The sequence below is a fragment of the Scardinius erythrophthalmus genome, assembly GCF_964197995.2.
Source record: "Scardinius erythrophthalmus genome assembly, chromosome: 11".
NCBI lineage: Eukaryota > Metazoa > Chordata > Actinopteri > Cypriniformes > Leuciscidae > Scardinius > Scardinius erythrophthalmus.
The window spans coordinates 23862694-23887087 of NC_138231.1; the positions used below are offsets into that span (position 1 = coordinate 23862694).

At 38.7% G+C, this 24394-nt stretch overlaps 1 protein-coding gene across 8 annotated transcripts in view; it reads left to right on the plus strand.

Moving 5' to 3' along the window:
- The window catches only part of arid1b (AT-rich interactive domain 1B), a 114126-nt gene that overhangs the window by 15026 nt on the left and 74706 nt on the right, over nt 1-24394 (plus strand). For 7 of the 8 annotated variants that reach the window (XM_081379174.1, XM_081379175.1, XM_081379178.1 and 4 more), the window contains exon 4: nt 9970-10068. In XM_081379174.1, the coding sequence (XP_081235300.1) occupies nt 9970-10068 (99 nt within the window). Of the gene's footprint in view, nt 1-9969; nt 10069-12219; nt 12308-24394 lie in introns of those variants that run through there. The other variant, XM_081379181.1, reaches the window with a different exon arrangement.

Here is a 24394-nt window from a genome sequence, read left to right on the forward strand (position 1 = left end):
CACATATCAGATCGGAAAGGCATTTATTTTCAATAAAAAGGAAGAAAATATGCGAAAAGTCTAATGTTTGTTTAACGATAAAGGGTCCTATTTTAATGATCTTAGTGCATAGTCTAAAGCGCACGGCGCAAGTTCACTTAGGGCGTGTCCGAATCCACTTTTGCTAGTTTAACAATGGGAAAAATGGTTGGCGCTCCCGGCGCATGGTCTAAAAGGGTTGACCCTATTCTCTTAATGAGTATTGGGTGTGTTTTGGGATTTACGTGCGTTAAACCAATCAGGGTCTCATCTCCCATTCCCTTAAATGCCAGTTGCACTTGCGCCATGGCGGATTCGCTATTTACATGTGGAAAGACCGAACACGTCTCCAGAGTGCAAATGGAACTGCTCGTGCGCGAGGTAAAAGTGCGCAAGCAGACCATCTACGGGACAAGCTGGATTCCACCATATCTTTATGTACACAATAATAATCTTTTACATTGTAATCATTTTATTTTTAATATTTGGCATGTTTGTGTGCTGCTCAGTGTTGCCAACTTAGCGCATTTGTCGCTATTTTTAGCGACTTTTCAGACCCCTTTAGCGACATTTTTTCAAAAAGGCGACTAGCGACAAATCTAGCTACTTTTTGGACAAACTTTAGTAACCTCCAAATGTTGCCAGCACAGTCCTGCGAGCGCGAGGTCTTGCTTTCTCTTTGCCGTCACACACCTCTCTCTGCGTCTACCCTGTTCAGTGAATGGCTGAGAGAGGAGCAGCAGCATGGCAGTCGACAGACGTGAATGAGCAGTGTTGTTTCCACGAACTTATCACTTATCTTTTGTTTTATATTTAAAGAATTTAGTTTGACCATTTTATTTTCCTTTCTTTTCTTGTGCTTATCACTTGTAAGACTCACTATCACAGTGCTTTAGTTCATCCGGTTCCCGAACTCTCTCAATTCAGATCATTTTACACATATAAAAAGTAGTAATTCAATAGCTACTCGTTGTATTGTCTGACAAAAAAATATAGTAAATGAGAACAACTTTATTGGACATTCGGCTATATTATATTATGTTATATTATATTATATTAAATTATATTATATTATATTATATTATATTATATTATATTATATTATATTATATTATATTATATTATATTATATTAAAATACAGTATGTGAGCATGATTTTAATGAGGAAAAAACATTAGGCAGGCAGAACGCAAGTACGCCGCGATGACGTCATTAATATGCTAATTGACGTATGACGTCATCTAGCGACATTTAGCGACTTTTAGGGGAGGCGCCACCTACTTTCCTTTGAAAATAGTTGGCAACACTGGTGCTGCTGCACACTGTGTGTTTAATAAGCAGAGTGTACGTACGTTGTGGACCCGCTTATAGGCGCACATTACTAACAAAAAATATTGACTTTAGACCAGGTTTCAGTTGGTCAATGGCGCAGTCTATTTCTGTTGCCTCAAAATAGCAACGCGCCAACAATGTGCCAGAACACACCTCGTTTTCAGACCAGCCTGCCCTTGGGCGCACAAACTAGCAAAAAACACTTGCGTCGCGCTTGGCGCTGCATTGCGCCGGGTGTAAGATTAGGGCCCAAAGTGTTTATCGGTTTGGTGAATGGAGGGCTTTATTGTCCCAATTAGGCAGCATCCATTTAATAATTGTGATAAATATAATAATTTACACTCTTTCATTTATTATTGTTATTATTGCATACCGTTTAATGTACAACAACACTGAGGCGCAAATAGTGTCTGCCACTATTTATAAGTATAAATATCATCTTACTACTATTTACACGTATTGCAAAGAAAATACTACTGTTTTTACATAGTGTAAATAGAATCCATCGCTATTTTCATTTAGTGCAAATAGCCGCTGCCTTTTCGAAATTAAGTCAAAAGTACTTTGGTACTAAGTCAGCACTGACATGTTAAAAATGTGACGTTGCCAGCATTTCTGTAGTACAGAGTACCGGATACCCTGCTTTCAAATGCTCCTGTGTGTATCTGTGTAAGCGCTTTGTAAAGAGAGTCAAACATTTCTATTAACAATGCGTTTTTTAAAGCGTGTATCATTGTAGCCAATCACAGACATTTCTGTTGAGCGTGTGAATGCATTGGCCAATCAGATGTGTTTAAGTTAGTCAGTTTTCTTTCACCACGTGCTTTGGAGTTGTGCACACTCACGAATCCTTAATTATTTCCAACAAAGTGTAAATATGATGTAAATAAGAGATTCATTGTGCAGTCACACAGCTTTTTTGATAAGAGTGGGAGAGATCTGCTACTTATTCCATGTAATGTGCATGTGTTTCTTTGTCCATAATTACAAATATTTCACTTGTTATAAATAATTTTTACTTATAAAAATTTAAATGCTACATGCTGTTTAAATGTATTATTTACTATAATTATTATCATCATAAATGATAAACTCATTTAATTTAATTGATATTTTTTATTTTCAAATAGTTAAATAATATTAAGTAAAATAGTTCCAACAGTTTTTGCTATGGTACCAAAATTAGAACCAAGAACCGTGAAATTTTAAAGGTATTGGTACAGACTACTGGAATTTTGGGACCGTGGCAACCCTACATTTTACTCTAAGTCATGTTTTTGTTTATGTTGTTGCAAAACACCTTCATAAAAAAACTCTCCAACCAATAAGATATCAACATTTGAATTGTGTGTTCCTAACCAATATTCCTGATATACATCAAGCCTTTGATATCATTGGTAGAATCTCTTGAAGGTCATATTTTACGGAAAAAAAAGAAAGAAAAAAAAATTATAAAGAAAAAGAAGCCTATGTTTTAGGACCAGTTTTTTTATTTATTTTTATTTTTTATTGGGGCATTATTTTCATGACAGTTAGGTATGCAAATAATGCAATTGCTTTTTCACATTATAATGAGAATGAGATTTTTCTGGATTATAGTAATGAGAATTTCAATGCAGTTTATATTTTTCCCAAACCACAATACAACAATTAGCTCCACCCCCTTTACACACACACACTCTCTCTCCTCATTCTCTCTCTCTCTCTCTCTCTCTCTCTCTCTCTCTCTCTCTCTCTCTCTCTCTCTCTCTCTCTCTCTCTCTCTCTCTCTCTCTCTCTCTCTCACACACACACACAGCTGAGTATCTAGAGAAACACACAGCTTGTTCTTAACGGGCTGCAACACACACACACACACACACACACACACACACACACACACACACACACACACACACACTCAAATAGTTTGGAGAAAGCGGTAAAAGAAACTGGCCTTGAGTGGATGTCTCACGGGTGTGTGTGTAATATCAGTGAGGACAGCACTGCCATGCGCCTCATATTGCTATCACACTCTGTTTATTCCCTAGACCTTAAAGGCATTATTTTCATTTTCTCTTATATGACACTGAGGCTGATTGAGAAAAACGGTTTCATTTTCTTCCTCTGTGCCGTTGCTTCCAGTGTCTCTGACAGGAGAGATTGTGGGGAGGAGGAAAACTGCAGCAAGTGGGAGATACAGTGGCCTCCAAATATCTGAGAAAGTTTTAGGATTTTCATTTTAAACAAAGAAAAGTTACTTAAATGAGGATGAAATGTATTTGTGACACTGATCATGTGAACTCCTTTGGTCAAAAGGATGTTCATGCAGCTCGAGTGCTGCTGTCATTGAAGCAAGAAGGGGACAACTTTTCGCTCAGATTGTTATGCTAAAAGAAATAATTTGTAAAAATTTTTTACATTTTTTTTTTTAAATTAGAGAAGAGAATGAAAGACATTTTCCCTTTGGTCTCAGATTTTTAGAGCCGCTGTATTTTCAGGTCTTTTTCTTCAGGCAGAACTTTGAACTTCAAATTGTTAAGAACTTGGCTGTGTCTCAATTTGCATACTAATATTAGGCACTACGCTGTTATTCACTGGTGATGGGAAAGTACATTCTTTTAAAGCTGCAGTCACATTTACCATTGCTTATCAAAATTTCACAGCCGAAAGAAAGCGGAGCTGGGCTTGATAAAATACGATGAATGAAATACGGGAGTAGTGACGATATAATGTATAATAAACATCCCAAGCTATTGCCAGCAAACAAACCAACCATACTGCTGAATCAAGAGGCTTGCTATTGGTCGGCACGGAACTTGATACAAAATTTGCATAGGAAAACATCTTTGCCACTGGAAGTGCATCAGGTGAATTTTTTCATTGCTCTGGTGCTAAATGTGATAACTGTGATAACTTGGTGTGTAGTCAGATGTCAGTATGTCTATATTAGGATAACTGCAATGTCACAAAATTCTGTACCCAAGGCCCATCTAAATTTATTTGATATAAATTCATTATTACTTGACTTTTAGGTTTATACATTTAAAAAGAGTGGGAGCACAATAGAACTGGTACAATCTTTGGGGTGTTACAAGGAAATAGAGAAAAAAACGCAAAGGATTGTAAAAGTAAGGCTGCGTTTTGCAACTGTACACTCGTAGGCATTTGGGGCCAATTGTACCAGCTGTTTGTAAGTTACAACTTAGCCTAGTTTTGACGTAAAGGTGCACTAAGTTAAAACTTACACACTATAAAATATTTTTGCATTGCACAATTAAACTTAGTTGAAACGTATATAAACTATATATTTACGGAAGTCTCAAATGCATACTTAAAGTTTGCATACATTTTTCAGCGTAACACTTTGTGACACACTAATGCTTATCTCACATACTACTTAGGATGTAGTTTAGAATATGTATCGATACTGAATATCTGAAACGGTTCCAATACTCATTTCTGCTGTATCGATACACTGATACCAGCTGCACGTTATCGCACTCTCTTCTCTCCGACAGACATTGAATTGACACACACACCCGCCTCCTCTCACTCACACGTCTCATTTGCTCCAGTTGAATAGTGCTTGTATTGCGCATAATTTTAGTCATTCTCGCAGGATTCACGCTCACACAAACAGCTTGCGGGTACAAAATTTACTTTTTTTCCCAAATGCTTATTGCCAAAATTGTCAAAATGCAAATTTTTAATGTAAATTGCCGTCTTGCCGAGTATTCAGGTGAATGCAGTCAGTTTTGGAACGTAGTTGAGAGAAAAACGCATGTTTAACAGTATATTGGATCTGTGCATAAACTCTTAAAGTGACAGTAGCCTAATAAACCTGCTGCTGTCGGTCATGTTAATCAAAGAACAAAAGACCAAGAGAAAATCACTCGAGTCTCTTAACTGAACAACTTTTGTAACTTTAATTGTAAGCATTAATCTGTATTTAATATTTACAATGAAAAATCCAGTGTTATTCTACATTTGATTACTTTAATTTCTGTACTATTTCTTTCCTGAATACCCACCTGAAAAACTTTAAGCCATGTTTATTTAATTTGTGTCTTTATTCTGTTGTTTATTTGTGCTATCGTTTGAGATTTGTTTATTTCCTCTTATTTTATTACTGACTGTTTACTTGTCTTTTTTTGTAAATGTAGTTCAATGATTCAAATAAAACCTCCCTGTGCTGTGTGTAAGAAATTACCCAAATTATCAAAAAATTGCGAGATAATAACAAACTTATCTGTGTCAGTTTTCCCCCCACGGTATCGAAAATGGTATTGAATATCAATATTTTTCAAGATATCGTATCGAATTTGAAAATTCCAGTATCGTGACAGCACTAATAAAATGTAGCCTAGTACGTGAATTAGGACACGGCGTGATATTCTGAAAATGATGGTTCATCATCAGTGCCTGAAGACTGTTTAATGTTAGCTTGGGAACAAGCTTGCCTCATCATCCCCGGAGTCCCCATCCTTGGTCTGGTTAAAATCAACCTCTAAATCAAAGCTCTGGCTTTCATTAGAGCTTCTCAGAGTGGTCTCTTCATGACCCCTAACCTGACGTTCTCCTCTGTTTGGCGTATATCGTCAATTAGTACCATGTGCTGGCCATGAAAGGTACATCTAGCTGGCCCAGTTTTAGAGCATCTGCTGACCATACCATTAATAAAAAGTCATGTTGATTTCAGGATGAGTGTGTGTTTTAAAGACAACATGAAAACAGCATTCACAATTACTGGTAGACCATTTTAAGATTTGATTACCTCAATATTGGCTTACTATGATATTATTTGTTAATTTTGTTCTTCCCTGCCTGTATGGACTTGGTGACAATCAACAGAAAAACAATTTCGAAAGTAAATACTGTCAATTTAGGTTTCATGGCATCTTTTAAAGAGACATTATGTCCCTCACGCACCTACTAAACATCAAAACTGTGCAGGCATGATGCAATTTCAGACAAGCCATTACAATAGGGCATTAATCACACTGAAGGGATGTTTTTCGTTTTATCTGTAGCTCAAAGAACGATCCGTTAATCATTGTGCTGAAACCGTAGAGGCACAAGGGACTCAAAAAACCATAAAGAGATGGATTTGATTTTTTCATGGACATGTTGAGTTTTACGAGTCTCACATGCATTTGTCTTCTTACAGCGACGTTTTCATCTAGACACACCCTGTGTAAACACGTCTTGTTCAGCACGGCCCCTCGGTTGAGAGAAAACAGGAAGAAATGAAGAAATAAAATTGAGCTCTGACTCGAATCAGAACGTACTGACCTCAAAACTCTTTCCTCAGGCAATTGGAACTACTCCATTGATGTTTTTTTATATATATATATATATATATATATTTTTTTTTTAATCCCATCAAACATCCATAAAAAGCAATAGAGGTGGTTGAAAAAAATCTTCAATTAGCCACAAAAACTACATATAGAAAACATTAATAAACGTTGTTTACTCATTATTTTTATTATTATTATTAAAATGGTATTTTATTAAGCAAATACATCCTTCTATATGATATAGACCATAATATGTTAGTCAGCATGATATGAATTTTCACCCTGTCTATTTTGTTAGCAAATGGTATAGATCTTACTGTGAACAATTCATTCATGCATTTTTGTTTGTTTGTTTCTTTTTAAATATACATTGTGATGTTTAATCAGAATTCCACAGCTCGAGTTTCCAGTGAAAATAACAGATCTTCGGTGACATATGCCGGACTTCTCCAATTATTTTGTTCCGGTTAAACCCTGCCCCTCCACAATTGTACAGAATGCAGTCTGGTCATGTGTTTTTGATTTGTGATTGAAGAGGGAAAATTTCAGAACATTTTGGACCCTTGTTTACACCTGTATTTAGCACTGTCGCATTTAAAACGGATGAAAGTTAAGTGTAATTTTTAAATTGAAATTGAAAGTCCCCCTGTAGTCAATAATTGTATCGCTTAAAACTCATCTTTGATCACCAAAATGACATATTTAAAAGTTTTTTCCTTTCAGGCCTCAAAATAACTTGAATGTAACTCTACATTCTTTCCTCATTTAGTATATGCGGTTCTATGAATATGCAAATGAGCCCCGTCTCCACTCAATCACACCAGCTCAGAGATCCACTCGTTGACGATCACACGTTGATCTGATTGGTTACAAGGTAGTTTGTAACTCAGAAACATCAGCGCTTTCAAACCGCGTTTTTGAGACTGTCTTTGGTTCACTGCAGTTTTAAGGAGAAAAACCACGTAGTACCACATAGACACATAAACAACATTTAAACAACAGCCTGATTTTCACCACAGGGGGACTTTAACATATATTAATATTTAACTTCAATAAATAAAGGAGTGCATTTAATGGACACATTCATTTTTGCGGTGGTATTGAAATCATTATGTCATGTGTAGTAAAATTCCCCAGTATTTGTATTGACAACCCTACACAGCATGGTGGAAGTGAATTTTGAGTATTTGAGAGGAAAAGCGTGTCACTCGGGAGGTATCACATTGTTCTGCTGTGAATATTGGAGGTCTCTCTGTCTGTTATCGCAGTGGAGCAGCTGTTACGGCTCTGAATCAGCACATGCCTGAGCGCTGATGTAATGGCCCAACTGTAAACAGCCGTCTGTGTGTGTGGCCTGGCCATGACCCAGAGTCAATACACACACACACACACACACACACACACACATCTCCGTCTGGCTCGGGAATGCCCCCCTTCTTTTTTCCTTTTTTTTGCTCAGTGTTTTTTCCCACAGTTGAATGAAGTGAGCGGAAGGGAGTTCTGGGTGATGTTTGTATACATGAGTGAATTGCAGGCAGGGCAACCTTAGTTGCCACACTTTCAAAATTCTTTCTGGTTTTCCTTTTCTGAAGTGTATTTGCTTTGGAAAGTCAAGTATCCACTTACAGAAAAGATGCTGTAATTAATTTTATTTTGGCTTGAGACCCACAGTGTTATTGGTATATTGCTGCAAAAAAAAAATGTTTCTTCTTCTGTGGAACACAAAATGAGATTTACATTTTTTCTTTTTATGTTGTTGTGACATTTAGTTGTGAATTCTGCAGATGAAATTGACTAACACATGACCTATCCAAAATGGCACCCTAAACACTTGTGGTCTTCCTACGAGTCCGCAATTTCATGATGTAATGAGTCTGCTGCGAATCTCACACCATTAAGCACTTACATAATGAATCTCTTATTTACATCGTTTTTACACTTGAACACACTCTGATTCTGTCTACCTAAAACATGTTATAGGCTACAGTGCTCAATGCTGCAAAAAGCACGTTGTAAATAGAAACCTTTGACGCTCTTCACAGATCTCTCACACAAATACACATGGAAGCGTTTGAAAGTAACTGCCTATCAGCGGGTACCGGATTGACCCGATAGTGTGAAGATTTGATGTGAAAGTAATACAATATAAAAATATATATTAAAAAAATGTGTAATTAATTAGTAATTTTTTGTAATCGATTGACATTATATCAAATATTAATATATATGGATTTGTGAAAATATACATTACCGATTTAGTTTTAATATAACTTATACTTTTATTTGGCAAGTATGTATTAAATTGATCAAAAGTGACGCTTTACATTTACATTTGTAATATTTTTTTTTTTTAAACATTCTATTTATCAAAGAAACCTAAAAAAAAAAAAAAAAAATTTAGCACGGTTTCCACAATATATTTATAATATACACTATACTTTGATAATCATGATTCTTAAACACCAAATCAGCAATTAGAATTTCTAATGGATCATGTGACACTGAAGACTGGAGTAATGGCTGCTGACAATGTTCAAATTTCCTTGTATAGAAAACTGTAATTCACAAAATAACTTTTGTATATAACAAACGGCAACAAATACCAACAAACAAGTCGGCCGTTGAAAATAACTGTCATGTTGAAAGTGCCCCAACAGACACTGACAAACTCGGATTGAACATGTTCAGTCGGGTGAAAACAAACCCCGACCAACACCAACAGGGTAACACACTGATCTGACAAAACCCAACAAACGTGTCTGTGCGGTGTGAATTTAAAAACGTTAAAAAAATGTACTTACCCCACAGATTAGAATAATTATTTAACAATTAAAACATAATACAAATGTAAATATGATTATAAATTTATAAAGATTGTGCCATCTTTCTTGAAGTTCGGTAGAATCACGCCTAGCAAAACTATTATCCAGTTCTTTTATCTGGACATTCAGCCAAACATAAATAGGCCAGCAAATAGTTTTTGGGTGAACTATTTCTTAAATGTATTTTTTTTTTATCCCCTTATGCAGATTGCATAATTTATGGTTGATATCAGTGCACAGTCTGCTTTTTAGCCGTCAGACATGCCTCAGCATTTCTGCATGAACAGCCGTTCTGCTCGTGTGAATCAGAGTCTGTGGATGAAGCACAATTATGGGATGGCGTCATCATCACGCTGTCTTCAACTGTCTAATTACCTTATTCCATGTGAATAAAGGCCTGTTAGTGTATAGAACCATAACACAGACTCTCTGGGCTGTTTGAGCCCTTCAATGGCTGCATGTTTCTTCTTTATCAGTCTTTCCCTCTTTCTCTGTTTCTCTGTTTTTCTCTATAGGACACTCTGCAGGAGGGATATGGCAACAGGGTCCAGTCTGGGAAACCAAACCACGATGACATGGGCCTTACACAGCAGGACCGCCCGTCCAGCCTGCCGGTGAGACATTACAGTCCAAAATTAGTCAGAGATTTTAGCGACTGTCTGCCCTAGGTGTTGGATAATGCCTTACTTTTCTAGAAATGCTGTTATGAGTTCCCTATAGATGATGCTCAAGTGAATATAGTAGTTGAAGAGATATCTTCTGGCCTTCTCAAAGCTTCTCAAAGTTTTTTTTTCCATCGCTCTGGTTGTTTATCGGAATTGGAAACACTTTTCCAGAACCCTCTCTTGCTGTTTCTCTTGCACTGTTTCACTCAAATGATCTGCACCACTTATTCTCAACTGGTGGGTCTTGACCAAAAATCAGTTGCAGGTCTTTTCTGATGGAGTCCCGGACAGTGGGGGAAAAATGCTAACTGCAAATGATATAATGAAACTTACCATCTAAAAAATAACTGGGCTTATCATATTTTAAAAGGGGAGAGAAAACGCTTTCAATACCTTTTTTGTTGTTGATTGCCGCTTCTCCAACCAAATTCACTGGATTATAAATAGTCATTACCAGATGGTTATAAAAAAAAAAAAAAGTTTTTTGTTGATTTACATTTTTATGCATTTTTCTTTAGATTCATAAAATGTATATTTGACTTTATTTTGTAAAAACCTTTTACCTCCTATTAAAGAAATAGTTCACCCAAAAAGAAAGTGAATTATTCACCCTCATGTCATTCTAAACCTGAATGACTTTCTTTTTTCTTTGGAACATTAAATAAAGAGCTGTTAAAGTCATCATGGAATCAAAATTGACACTATTTACTTTGTTAGCGCACATTACTAGTCAAGTCAAGTCACCTTTTATTTATATAGCGCTTTTTACAATACAGATTGTTTCAAATCAGCTTTACAGTGATAACAGAAAAATAATCCAACTATAAAATAGTGCAAAAATAGCGTCATAGTCCAGCTTAAGTGAGTTCAGTGATGGTTATTTTTAAAAAAGTTGTTAATTTAGTTAAAGGAGAACTCCGGTCAATTTTAACATTGAGCTCATTTTTTTGTAAATTTGGAGTGCTGTCAGTACAGAGAACGACGACAAAAATCGGTGTTGCCTACACCGTGTTATCCTCTTTTTAAAATTTGCTCCCTGTTGACTTCAATGGGGCAAGTTTTAAACCTGCTTTTAGCCTCTTAACATCCTTGATGTGTCATTACAAGTGCACAGCTAATGTGAGTGATTCCTTCAGAGTGATCACGGGTGAATCTGACTGCAGTAGATGTGAAAGATATTAATAAAAATGATGTTATTTCAGCCAGCACACATACCTGTATTTACTTCCTGTTTTCAGTCGAAGTCCATAGTAATCGATTGTCGAGTTCACGCGCGTGATCATAGGTAACTAAACCTATGCGTGTGAACTCGACAATCGATTACTATGGACTTCGACCGAAAACAGGAAGTAAATACAGGTATGTGCGCTGGCTGAAATAACATCAATTTTATTCATATCTTTCACATCTACTGCAGTCAGATTAACCCGCGTTCACCCCGAAGGAATCACTCACATTGGCTGTGCACTTGTAATGACACATCAAGGATGTTAAGAGGCTAAAAGCAGGTTTAAAACTTGCCCCATTGAAGTCAACAGGGTGCAAATTTTAAAAAGAGGATAACACGGTGTAGGCAACACCGATTTTTGTCGTTGTTCTCTGTATTGACAGCACTCCAAATTTACAAAAAAATTAGCTTAATGTTAAAATTGACCGGAGTTCTCCTTTAATTTATCTATATAGCCGCTCTGGAGAAAACAGTGATGTCATCGTCCAGCTCAGTTCAGTTGTCATATATTGGTGTCAATGCAGCAGATCAATAATATTGTCGAATATTAAGTGTCCCCAACTAAGCAAGCCAAAAGCCAAAGGCAACTGATCTTGTGGTGAACAATTAACCCATGCAAGTTAATACACAGAAAAAAAAGTTTGCTGTGGTGATCTTTAATCAAAGTCAGAAAATTTGCTTCCACTCTGGAATGACGTTTCTTCTCTGATGAAGTCAGTTTGATGACTTGGTTTGAATATCCTTAACCGCTTCCCTCCATCAGTCAGTCTGCTACATAGACTTTAAAAAAAAGATGGATGACGCCCCTTCACTCTCTTCCATTGGTGAAAAGTGAAGCCGCCAAAGTCCTAATATGGCGCTGACATCTGACAAGCCCAGATTTGTGACCTGTTTCTGCGCAGTAGTGAACGTGAAGTGGAGCCGCGATATCAAGTTCCCGCCCTCACTCCCGCAGAAACGGTTAGTACAAAGTTTACTGTGTGAAATAAACAGTTATGGACATGTAGAAATTAAAGTTGAAGCTCCAATCTCCTCCCGAAAAAAAAAAAAAAGGTTGTCGGTGCCTCATTGACTACTTCGTTTAGAGAAGCTGTCAATCACAGCTGTCAATCATGATGTCACATTCCCGTTTTTATAGCATCAAATAACGAACTAACATCAAACTTATTTAAAAAAACTAACACTTAAACTTAAATCAGCATGATAAAATCAACCTAAAATGACAGAAAACATCTTTGGGAAAAAATGTATTAGAAGTGTAATTTGATTGTTTAGTTTCCATCGCCTCCATTAGACTTCATGGTGAGGTTGGGGTTTACGACCTGTACTAGGACCAACCACCTGGGGGCGATCTTTTTTCCACCTTTGGCTTCACTTCTCAGCACTTGTGTGGCACGCTTAATCTGCTACGACTCGAGCGAGGGATGGAGAGGAGGTGCGCTAAAATAAAACCCTGCCCTCGATTTAAAATTTCACTTGGAAATACGGCACAACATTGACGTAAAGTCGGTTGCAACTTCCGGTTCACAGGGACTTTAATGTTCACGTTGCTCTTTTCCATACAGTTTAGGTTACAAAATACATGGGAACCAGTGAAATGATATGGAATTTCACTCGCCAAGTAGGAACCATTTGCATTTTTGCTCCATGGAAGAGTGAGGTCATATGGGTTTGGAGGAACATGAGGGTGACTAATTTTAATTTGGTAAACTACTCCTTAAAGTTGCGATATTGTCCTTCCCTCAGTGATCCGTGAAGATATTGACAAGGCTCTAATGATTTATGAGGAAAAGAATTCCAGTTACCATCCATTTCCTAAAAATAGTCACCCAGCCCTGCTGCCCCCATAAAAAGCTCATAGTGTTTCTAGAAGACGCTGCATGGGTATTTAAATGAGTGGAGCTGCAGCCTCTGGTGCTGTCATGATAGGTTTCCCGCAGGGGTTTGATGACTGAGGTAATGTTGTTTAAAAGCCCCAGGCGGCTGCTGGTTTCATGCCGGCAGACCTATTTTTAGATGTGTCTGACACAATGGCCCAGTGAACTCCCAGCCAAGGACAAAGAGAATAACAGCACAATGAACGGCCAGTCTCCACCGTGTGTGTGTTTGAATAATTATCTCAAAGTGTCTTTCGCACAGTAAAGGTCTACACCAGATCAGCGGAAGAAAAGTACAAAGGAGCACAGATCAGTGTAGCCTGGACTACACAGAAAAATGCCAGAAAACATGGGTTGAAAATTAGTTCCCAAGACTTGAAGAGAACCTATGGATCAGGCTGTGCTCGTATTCTTCACAACCTCAAAAAAAAAAAAAAAAAAAAAAAGTGCCTTACAATGGTGCAAGTTTGGACTGGAACTAACTCTTTGGTTAACAATTGGAAGACGGTGAACTACTAAACTCGACATATTGACTGTAAATATGAACTGATGTTTCACAGAATTGTTCCTATGATGAAATTTATGTAAAATAAAAAATCAATGAAGAATGTTTGGAGCTCCACGTATCAAACGGTTGAGGAAACTTGCCCTTTGGTCTTCTCCACCGGGTCGTGATCCTAATTGCGGAATCCCCATGAAATCTGACGTGATTTTTCAACACATTTTGCTCTTTGTCTTTTTTATGAAAGCATAATGTAATCCACCTTGCTGGCATCAAAACGGCGTGAGCTTTGCATGGTGTTAATCCGCTGGCATGCTTCCTGACTGCAGAAAGTCCTTGAAAATTATTTGTGCAACATGTTTGAAGTAAGGTATGATGGTGTAAGCTGACATGGCCTCAAACGGGCTACATTTACCCTTGGAGATCTGGAGATCTGGAGCTCCTGACATCTCATATAAAGAACCCTCTGAAATGGGAAACAGCCTTGAAAATGTGTGTGCTACATCCATAACTCTAAAAACATCTCACATGTATTGTGTAGGTTGTTCAGTATGTATCTTTACTCTTTCCCCACCAGCCACCATTTTTGATAATTTTCACAAAAGTTTAATGGCCCCCAGAATATTTTGTTGTATGAATATTTGAGATATTCAATATTATATATATATATATATATATATATTTGAACAAACTGGTTGAGTGAATGATTCAAATGACTCACTTAAGTAACACTGTTGACTGCACTAACCACTAACCCACAGATGGTGAGCCTGTCTAGAATGGCGCAAACACAGACAAGTAGAGTGATACAAACAATGAAAAGACTGTTGTAATATAAAAACATTTGAATAGACTTGACTGTTATTTAGGAGTAACAAATTATCTTTGATGTTCAGTGATGCTAAATAATAAAAAAAAGAAAGAAAAGTATTTCTCCAAACAGCACATTAAATAAGTTACTTGTGAATACTGTTGATTGTAGCTGCCAAGATGTGTCTATGAGAAAAGGATTTCACGTTTGTAAGAGCTCATCACAGCTGGCTTATCTTTTGTGTTGGAGAGAGAGGGAGGTTATAAGAACAACCTCAGTGCTGTTTATCTGTTTATCAAAGCTTCTGTCACCTGCAGTTTGCTCAACGCTCACCTCTGTGAAGGGTAAAACGCTGTTTTTTTGGCAGCCCTTGTGTTGCTGTAATCGTAAATGGCTTTGTCTCAGCAGCGGAGCTGCGTACACACACTCACGCACATTTTATTCATGTCTCCCCCTGTGTCATCTTTCTAGACAAATATTGCTTTGGTGTTCTGCTTTATTTTTTAAACCTCTTGTACGTGCCTAGGGTATTATGGGCTGGCGGGAATCTCTACAGTTTATCCCTTTTTTACCTGACGATTTCAAAGTCTCTCTTTGCCTGCGTTCTGATCTTCAATGCATTGCAGTTGGGGAAAAACATTAAGAGGTAAAGTGTGTATGAGCAAGAGCGAGATTGATGGCCTGGGTTTCTCTCGTGGTGGGTTTTGCACGCTCTGCTTCAAGCCGTGGGCTTTTTCATCATCTTCCATTAAAGAGAATTTAAAATGCGCTTCCTGGCCTCTATTTATTTAATCAAGCACTTCCTTTAAAAGACGAATCAAATAAACATGTGCTGGACCTTGCAGACGTAATTAGACCCCTTTTGGTCTTTCCTAGTCAATTCTTCCTTCTTTTTGCCTTTCCTGTTAAAGATGCTCTTCTCTAGCTATTAGAACCATGGGATCACAGGTTTGTCCCTCTATTTACCATGACAGTGAAGGTGACCGAGGACTTGTGTGGCTTTTGACTTACGAATTGTAAATTTATGAGATGGTTATTCACCCTGATGAAGTGACCAGGTGACTGAGGTTGACCTCCTAGATTTTATATTTTAATATTTTATATTAATTTGTACTGATGCTTAGGGATGTCACGGTGAGGAAATTTTCACACTGATATATAAACTTGGAACAACATCGGTATTACAGATAACAGTGGGGATGCTTATAAATGGGCGCTCGCTTTTCACTTCCGCATTTGATTTTGCAATGGCACTCTGTTTATGGGCCTATAACTTGCGGACATCAGGGAGCCGATATTTATGTGTGGGGTACTGAAATCGCTTTTAAATTCGAGTTTGCAATCACAAGTGCTAGGCCTATTTGTATAGGGAGCAGTGGTAGTGACTGTACATTTTACAAGATTACATATTTGTCAATGATGCTCAGGATCTGTTATGCACCAAATCCTCCGCGAATATCATTGTCAGTCATCTCATTTCTCCTATTCTTGTCACTTAATAAGTGAAATCTCTGCTGCGACTCTGCAGCTCGTGCTGTGTGGAGCAGAGCAGATGCTTTCTGCTTTTAATTGTAGTGTCTGTTGTCCAACTGAAATGATTTTTATATCTCTATAAAAAAGCAAAACAACAGTGCCGTGATGGGCAAGTAATGTAATCGGTGTACGGCTGAACGTAATAAATCTAGTAAAACTACTAGTCTCATCTTGCCAAACTCAGGTAGCAACAGGAAACCCCTCTTGTTATGCATACAGTGTGCCCTTTTGGAGTCGTTTCACCATGGTAACATTAACATCATTTGGATTTGTAGTAAATACATTTTGCTTCCTCTGTGGTAGTCAGATTTATTCAAAATCTTAGCCTGCCTCATATCACAAGGAACAGTGGGTGGGAATTTTAATGATTGTGTTTCTTTTTGTTGTGGATTCAGTTGTTCAGCTAATGGTTTTTATCTTGTTTCCTTGCTGTTGAACTACACGACTAATACATTCCACTACCAGCTGTAGTGCCGTAAATGCCCAGGATTGTTAGAAAGAGCGTTTATTTAAGGATACTTGTTGGTGTCATAAAATATTTGAGGGCTTCCCATTTATATCTCATTCTCAAGGAATGGATCCAGTGGAGGGTTTGCATCGTAAACTCACCTGGTGCTCCTTATGGTCCTTTTTCTCATGGTACTAACATCTGTCTTGGGTGGTCCAATCACTTAATTAGTGTGCGGTTGTTGAAAATCAATCAATACCAAAGTGTCATAATCACAGATTCTAGATAAGTCCCAATTCCAGGATGAAATGAGATGGAAAGATCTGATTCAAGGACTCAGGCATTCGTTGTTTGTTCTCATCCTCGGTGTGTGTCTTTTCCTTTATTGACCTCTTCTGTGTCCTGAGCTTTTTTGAGACCAGAGATGTGCCTCTGAATTGCACACAGTCTAGCCAACAAATGTTTATATAAGTGTCGGAGTGGAGAATTTGAAGCGGTTAATGAGAAAAAGCTGGGAAGACAGATGAGAGAAGCTGAATATTAAGAACCATAAATAAGAGGGAGGCAGAGCACGACTGAATCTGGGTTGGAAGGAAAAAAAGGAAAAGGTTTGTTCCTTGTGATGGGAAAAAAAACCCTAATGAGCTGCCTTCTATGGCAGCATCCGAATTAAAATGTAACCTCATAAGTGACCATTCTGATATGCTCTACATAGACAGCAATTTGTAAATTGTGCTTCACGCGTCTGCCATCTTGAGTAGATGTTTTTCACTGAGTTTGACGCAGTGAATTGTTTGATTGCCGTCTCCAAACGGCAAAGGAGACATGCTGTCTTACAATTTGTCCAAAAGAAGGTATCTACTTTTTGTAAGAGCTTTTTTATTGGGGGCATGACTGATGCCTTAAAACTCTGCCTACGTAGGCAACTCACAAGGTTTTGGGGATTCACAAAGGCTTTTGCTGTATCAATTTGGTGCTTCACTGATCTCTGCTTGGTTTGATCATTTCCACATCTAAAGAGCAGCTCTCTTTCTGTCCTCTCTTGCTTTACCCTTTCTCATTTAAGTCCTGCTGTCTACCCCTCATTCGTTTTTGCCTGTCCTCTTGTCACAGTCCGGCTGGAAGGGGAGGATTGTGTCTTTCCCGCAATAACACAGCTGCAGTGAGACACACACGGCCGACTCACTCTCACCGCCGTTCTGCAGCGCTCTAATTTACTGAGAGCTTGAAAGAATTGTTGTTTATCCCCGAGCCCTGCAGGCTGATCTGTATCCTGTCAATGCGGCCCCTCTCCCCCTCCATTCCGACGTTCCTCCTTCACTCCTTTCTCTCTTCCCGTGCTCCTTTGATTCCACTCCCTCTCTCCGTGCTCCACAACTTGTTCTCCATAATTAGAACGAGCACGTAGGGGATGGAAAATGAGGGAGGGGAGAGAGGCGCCAGGGCCGTGCTGATGAGGCAGACGAGCGAGCCGTCTGATTGGCTGAGCCGTTGGCAGGGGACGTAAGGGGGGGATGGGAATCTGCACCGCAATTGGCTGAAGTTGCTCTTCGGGGAGGAAGTAAAGCATAGATTGAGGCCTAACTCAGCTGTGTGTGTGCGTCTCGCTCTCATTTTCTCTCTGAAGCCTCTACAGGGATCCAGGCTGCTCTCATCAACAGCTCATCAAATCAAGCACAGCCTTGCCGTTGTCTACTGTGTCTCACTCGCTCTGCAGGCGCATACATTAGTCACTGCTTGCGTGAGAGATGAAAGACGAAGCCCTTTTATGTTTTGTCGAAATCTTTTATCTGTCCTTCCATTCTCCTTCTTTGGAGATGTGCAAAACGACATAGTTTCAAATTCAACTAGTCAGTGCATTGTCTGAACGGCTAGTCAACCCATTTGTCTTAAATAATTCTCCATCAGTGATAGAAGACTGGTTTCAGCCCCAGTCGTACACTTTTATTCTGAGGCGTTTACGTAAGCCCTGCTTTGCGTACAAAGCTAGCTAGGTGGAGCACAATGAAATGAAACAATGTGGAAGTTGGACTATTTTTAACTGGTCAAAAAACAACATGAGATGTTATCGCTGAATATTAAAGTGTATGGCTGCAGCGGCCACACCCTACTGCCTAAATATCAGCTAATTTAAAAATATATGCAAAACAAAAACTAGTGAATCTCACTAATCAATTATTAGTTGACCCATCCCTACTTTCCACATAAATGACGAGCTGTCCCATTACAGCTTGTCAATAAGAAAAGATAATCTGAAAGCTGTTTTGTGCCTTCAGGCACTCTCATTGCCCATATTAACAATGCTAATTGGTTCAGTGGATCCAATTCTTTTTTTAATTTGGGTTTCAAACAGTCTTGTTTTGTTAATTGATGATAAGGGAATTGTGGTCCGCTGTAGATGGATGACTCTCTGTCAACGAGAACACCACTGAAGCTAAAATGCCAATGGAAACATGCCCCAGCTGTGACCTTCTTCAGACTGTCTGGGGAGATATAAAACCAACAGGCAATCGTTTCTTGTACGGTTGCTTGAACCCCAAACCCTAGTCGCTTTCTCAAGCCAAGACCTTGACAAGAAGTCGTTCAGCCAGCGAGACGTTGGAGCTTTGTCTTGCTGTAGCTTTACTCTGCGGACCTCTTGACTTTTGACAGGAAATGAAAGATTAATGTCTACTTTTAACAAAGATCGGATTTGAGGGCCACAGAGGGAAAGCTCTCGAATGTTAGTGTGCACACAAAAGCCCCCTTTCGTTGTAGTATCGAGTCTCAGAGCAGCTGAGCTGGAGTGCGCCATGCAGTTGAGGTGAAGTGTGCTCGCCTCCTTCATCTCTGTATTCTTTCATCCGTTTATTTCTGTGTTGCTCTGGGGCAGAAAAAAAATGTACCCTCTCAGGATTATGCATGTGCTTCAGATGACTATGATACAGTACTGTCGCTAAAATTCTCAGAGGCCAAAATTGGTTTGAGTCGGCCCCGTCTCCCCTGAGCCCGATGAGTGGGGTATATTTTAGAGCAGTGGTTTCCAAACCCGTTCCTGAAGCGCCCCCAACAGTGCACATTTTGTATGCCTTACTTAATCAAACACTCCTTATTCGGGTCATCAGCTTGTTAGTAGACTCCAAAATCTGAAATGGGTGTGTCCGATAAAGGAGACACTGTTTGAGGGGGTTTGGGAACCACTGCCTTAGAGCACCTTAGTGGGCTCCTCTCATCACAGGGCCTGGATATAACAAAGTATAAAGTAAAAACATATTTAAAATGTGTACAAATCATGAGTCATGACTAAACTAACCATGTCATATAAATGTCAGATAATCTAATGTTTTAAGATACTTTTAAGTTGACCTTGACATACAATCATAAGGGTCTTCACAGTGTACATTACTCTATGGCAGACTACTTTTTTCCCTTTTAAGAACTGCACTCTTTTGGTGCATTCAAGTCATCTTGTTAAGATCATGTTTACGAGTTGAACGCACATGAACGACACCACAATGTCGTAATTACAAGTGGGAAGCTCGGATTTTCTTTAAGCCCCGATCTTTACGAGTTGGGTGCGTGTCACTGAGAAACATGGCGGAATACCACAAAACTTAAAGGTATTTAGCAGTGATTTTGCAGACTTTTCTATTTACAGCGAAGTAAGCTAATTGCCTGCACAGAATATGGTGGCATTATTATACAATGTAATATGTAACGATAAAGTTTGCACGTGGCTTCATAAATTAATTAAAAACATAAAAAAAACAAAGCACACCTGATGCACATTTCTTTGTTCTTCATTTTCTAGAACTAGAGTTTAAGAAACTTGCTCTATTTTTGTGTAATTAATTAAGAGAAATTACACCGCCATCTTACTCCGACGAAAGTGACTTGAAAGCACATGCCGTCATAAACGCCAACACATGCCTCGTAAGTACGAACTACCCAGGAGGACTTGAACGCACCATTTTAATTAGGCTTCCCCCCCATTATGATATTAGTATAGTAAACACCAGTTTCAAAAAAAGGGAAAGTTTTTAAAATTTTATTTCTGAAATCAAAAACATGTTACATACATGTGTTAGTATGAGCTGCAGTTTTTTTCAGAGTAAATAAGTAGATCTAGACCAAAAAAGGAGCATCATCATTAAGCCACTTATCGAACACAGGTCCTCATCAAAGTGTGATGCTTTGTAACCCTAAGTGTGAAAGCTACACAAGTGAGCAGATGCGTTTATTTGTCAAATCCACATCAGAGACCAAAGAAACACAAGCTTTGCTTCATTTGTGTAAATCCCCTCAGTGATAAAAGTTAATGCTCATTTAATACATTTTCTTATTGTATATGAGGAACCTGCTGTAACTGATATTTTTATCCAGGATTAAGCAAGAATCGAACTCCCCTTACTGGGAAGCTTACAGAAGTCAGTGTGATGTAATTTACATCATCAGCACAGTCCGCTGATGTCCATTCACACTGTCCCGCTTTTGTGTCTGTGCATGTGCAAAAAAAAGGGTCCAGTGTCGTCCATCCACGCTCATGATCTACACAGTATTTGAAAGTTTTGCATGCTCACCCATGCGCAAGAAATGAAGCGAAACACAGAGAATGAAGTATACACTGGCTTTTTAGAGCTCTTGAAACCTAGAATATGGTTGTTATGTGTATACAAGTCAAAACATATTTTGAAGACAGATGGTGCTTCCACCTTTGATTCGGTTGAAGAATGGAGCATGTGCACTCCAGGATGTAGGTCATCAGTAGTGACTCCCATCACTAGACTCCCGGCAATTGTTACCAGACAGCAGACGACGCCCGCAGCCGGCATGATGCCATCTCCAACTGTGGAGGGTGGGTGTGATCAGAGTTAAAAAATAAAAAATAATAATAATTTAAATCATATAAATGCAGGTTATCCATAAAAAAAACTCAGTTCTTAACTCAGCAGACACCTTGGACAATTGCCAATAGCCCTTTCACACATACAGTTTTTACTGGTAAATTAATGGTAAACTACTATTTAGATGTGTGAACAAGATCTTTTTTTTTTTTTTTTTTTTTTTTTAATATCAGTAAATCAGTTTTGGCAATTTTCCAGTCTGAGAAGTTACAGTAATGGCACTATATGTGAATTAGTGTACATTTTGTTAACAAAAACTTTGACGTAAAATATTCGTTGCCAACCTTTATTTCCATGATTAAAGGTGCTCTAAGCGATGTCATACGTTTTTTAGGCCTAAACATTTTTTGTCACATACAGCAAACATCTCCTCACTATCCCCTAGCTGCCTGTCCCCTGAAAACACTAAAATAACGTGATCTCTGTAGACTGCCCAGACTCCACAAACAGCAAGAAAAACAAACTGGCCCAGCCTGTACCACTAAACATAACAAACAGTGTTCCAGCCAATAACCGACAAGAATGATTTGGGGGTGGGGGTTGGGGGGTTAGTGCGAGTGCACATGAAGGGGGGTGTGGGGAGTGGAGGAGAGAGAAGCATGAATAGGGAAGTTAGCTAGAGGAGAGATGTCCTAGACAATTACAACAACTACCGTTAAAAATGTATATTCTTGAGAATTTTGAGGAGGAGGGAGGGTCGAGCTAGCCTCCGTTTTGTTTGACAATACTTTGAACGTCAACAGGAAGTGACGTCACCCAACATCGCTTAGAGCACCTTTAAGACGAACCAACATGACATCATTACACATTAACTGTGACTGTATCAACGTAAAGATGAGATAAAAAAAAAATGACACTAAAATGTAGTTTCATGCTTGGGGTTGCCAGATGTCAAGAGTTTAAATCCCCCAATCAGAGCTTTTCTTTTAAAAGGATACATTTTATACTCCGTTTTATGTAATACTCACAACCTGGTAAACCCAACATGTAAGCTGGAGTTTAGCAATCTCCATTGAGAAACTCAGCTCAAATGAATACAGCTTAATACAGCCAGTCTGTGTTTTTTCACATTGTGCTGTTTGCAAAATCTGTGATCAAACCTTCTCAGTAATGAACTGTAAGAAATCCAAACATATTGATCTCAACATTGATCCGAACAGTATTAAACCTACTTGACTTTCAGGCAAATAGTCTCACCAACCTCATGCTACTGGTTGAGCCAATGTCATCATGTCCAGACCAGTGGGTCTGCTTAAACAAATGCAATTGCAATTCCATTTTGTGCCACTAGAACACAAATTAAATTGAAACAATGCATTCCTATGGACTTCCTCACATTGGGTACTGTGTGCTGAAAGCCCATTTCCTTCACCACAGAGCTCAGTTATACAAGTTGAAACCCTGCATGTGAGAGTGGAGCTTCAGACATTCTGGGTGAGAAATGATGGCAGGGACGAGTTTGACAGGCCACCTGCTGAGCGAGTCTGATCCGCCATAGACGTCTCCTATCACTGCTGTCAACTGAAGCACTGACATCAGCCACAACAGAAAGCCACTGTCACACTTCAGTGTTTAATGGGCTGCGAATGGGATCCGCACACAGTGACGTGATGGTTGCAATTTTACATGCTCTGTCAGACAGCTCTTTGATGCTACCACTGACAAGATGAGATATGATGAGGTGACGGGAGATCTGACATCTACTCTCTCACACACTTCTGTCAGTTCGGTTCCTCGTACAGACACACAGAGCATTTCTCATTATCACGCAGTGCGGATAAAGTAATCTTTTGTTGTCCGTCCTTTTTTGTTGTTTTGTTTTATCTGTGTGTCTTAAAAGGGAGGCAGCTTCATTCATTCCTCCTTCTAAACACACACTCACAGAGGCACACACTCTTGATGTAATGATCTGACTGTCTCTATGTCGCTACTTTTCTATAGATGTCCTTCACAGTTTTAACATTATGTAATACAGATGCATCACCATGTTCGACTAATTGACTAGTTGTCCAACAAGCGACTAGCCTAATAGATTGAGTTTGACATGTTTTTTTCTTAAATATATATTTTTAGTTTTGACGTTTTAAGCAGCGGTGCTTTAATTAGCGTGCCGCTGGCATGCTGTTCTTTAGATGTAAGACAGTTTGCACAGTTAAACCCTCTTGGGAAAATTTGCATCTTTAAATTGCAAAGCCCCTTTCAATCAGTTAGATATCTCCAGCCGTTGCATCCTGTCTTTTGTTGTTTCTTTAGCGTCCCACCATGAGTGTTGTATTTTTATACCGTTAAGTAAAAAGTAGTTTTTTTTTTATAAAGAACCTTGCATTCTGTTTCAATCTGCTGCTAGTTTTTACTGTTAGTTTAAACGCAGCAACATGCATTATGTAAGCGCTTACTAAGAAACATGCAGAATCTGGTCAGGTGATCTCAGAACCAGCCTAATTATTCATGACTTCTTTAAAGGAAAATAGTTCACCCTCATGTCGTTGATCTTCTGAACACAAATGAAGATCAAATTTTGATGATCTTTCTGTCCCTCTATTGACCGCTACGCCACTGACACTTTGATGCTTCGATGCTTCAAAAAGTTAATAGAGAGATCGTAAAACTAATCCATATGAATCGAGTGGTTTAGTCTAAATTTTCTGAAGAGACTTGATAGCTTTAAATGTTGAACAGATTGAATTTAAGCTTTTAGTCACATAAACATTGATCAGCGAACATAAACAGAAGCTTAACCGAACCTTCTTGACGCACAAGAACAAACCTCTTGCTGAAGCTCAAACGTGCTTCGTAACATGAGAATTAATTAAAGCTGCAGTCCGTAGTTTTTCCTCTTTGTCTGTTCGGAATCTGCAATTGCAGTTATTCGCGGAATTATCAACTTTACATGGGTTGTGCCTCGGCACCGCATAGCACGGATGAATCCGATGTTTTGAGGAGAATGTGCGGCTGTCAGTCGCTGGTGTGGATACTGTCATTCGCAAAATCGC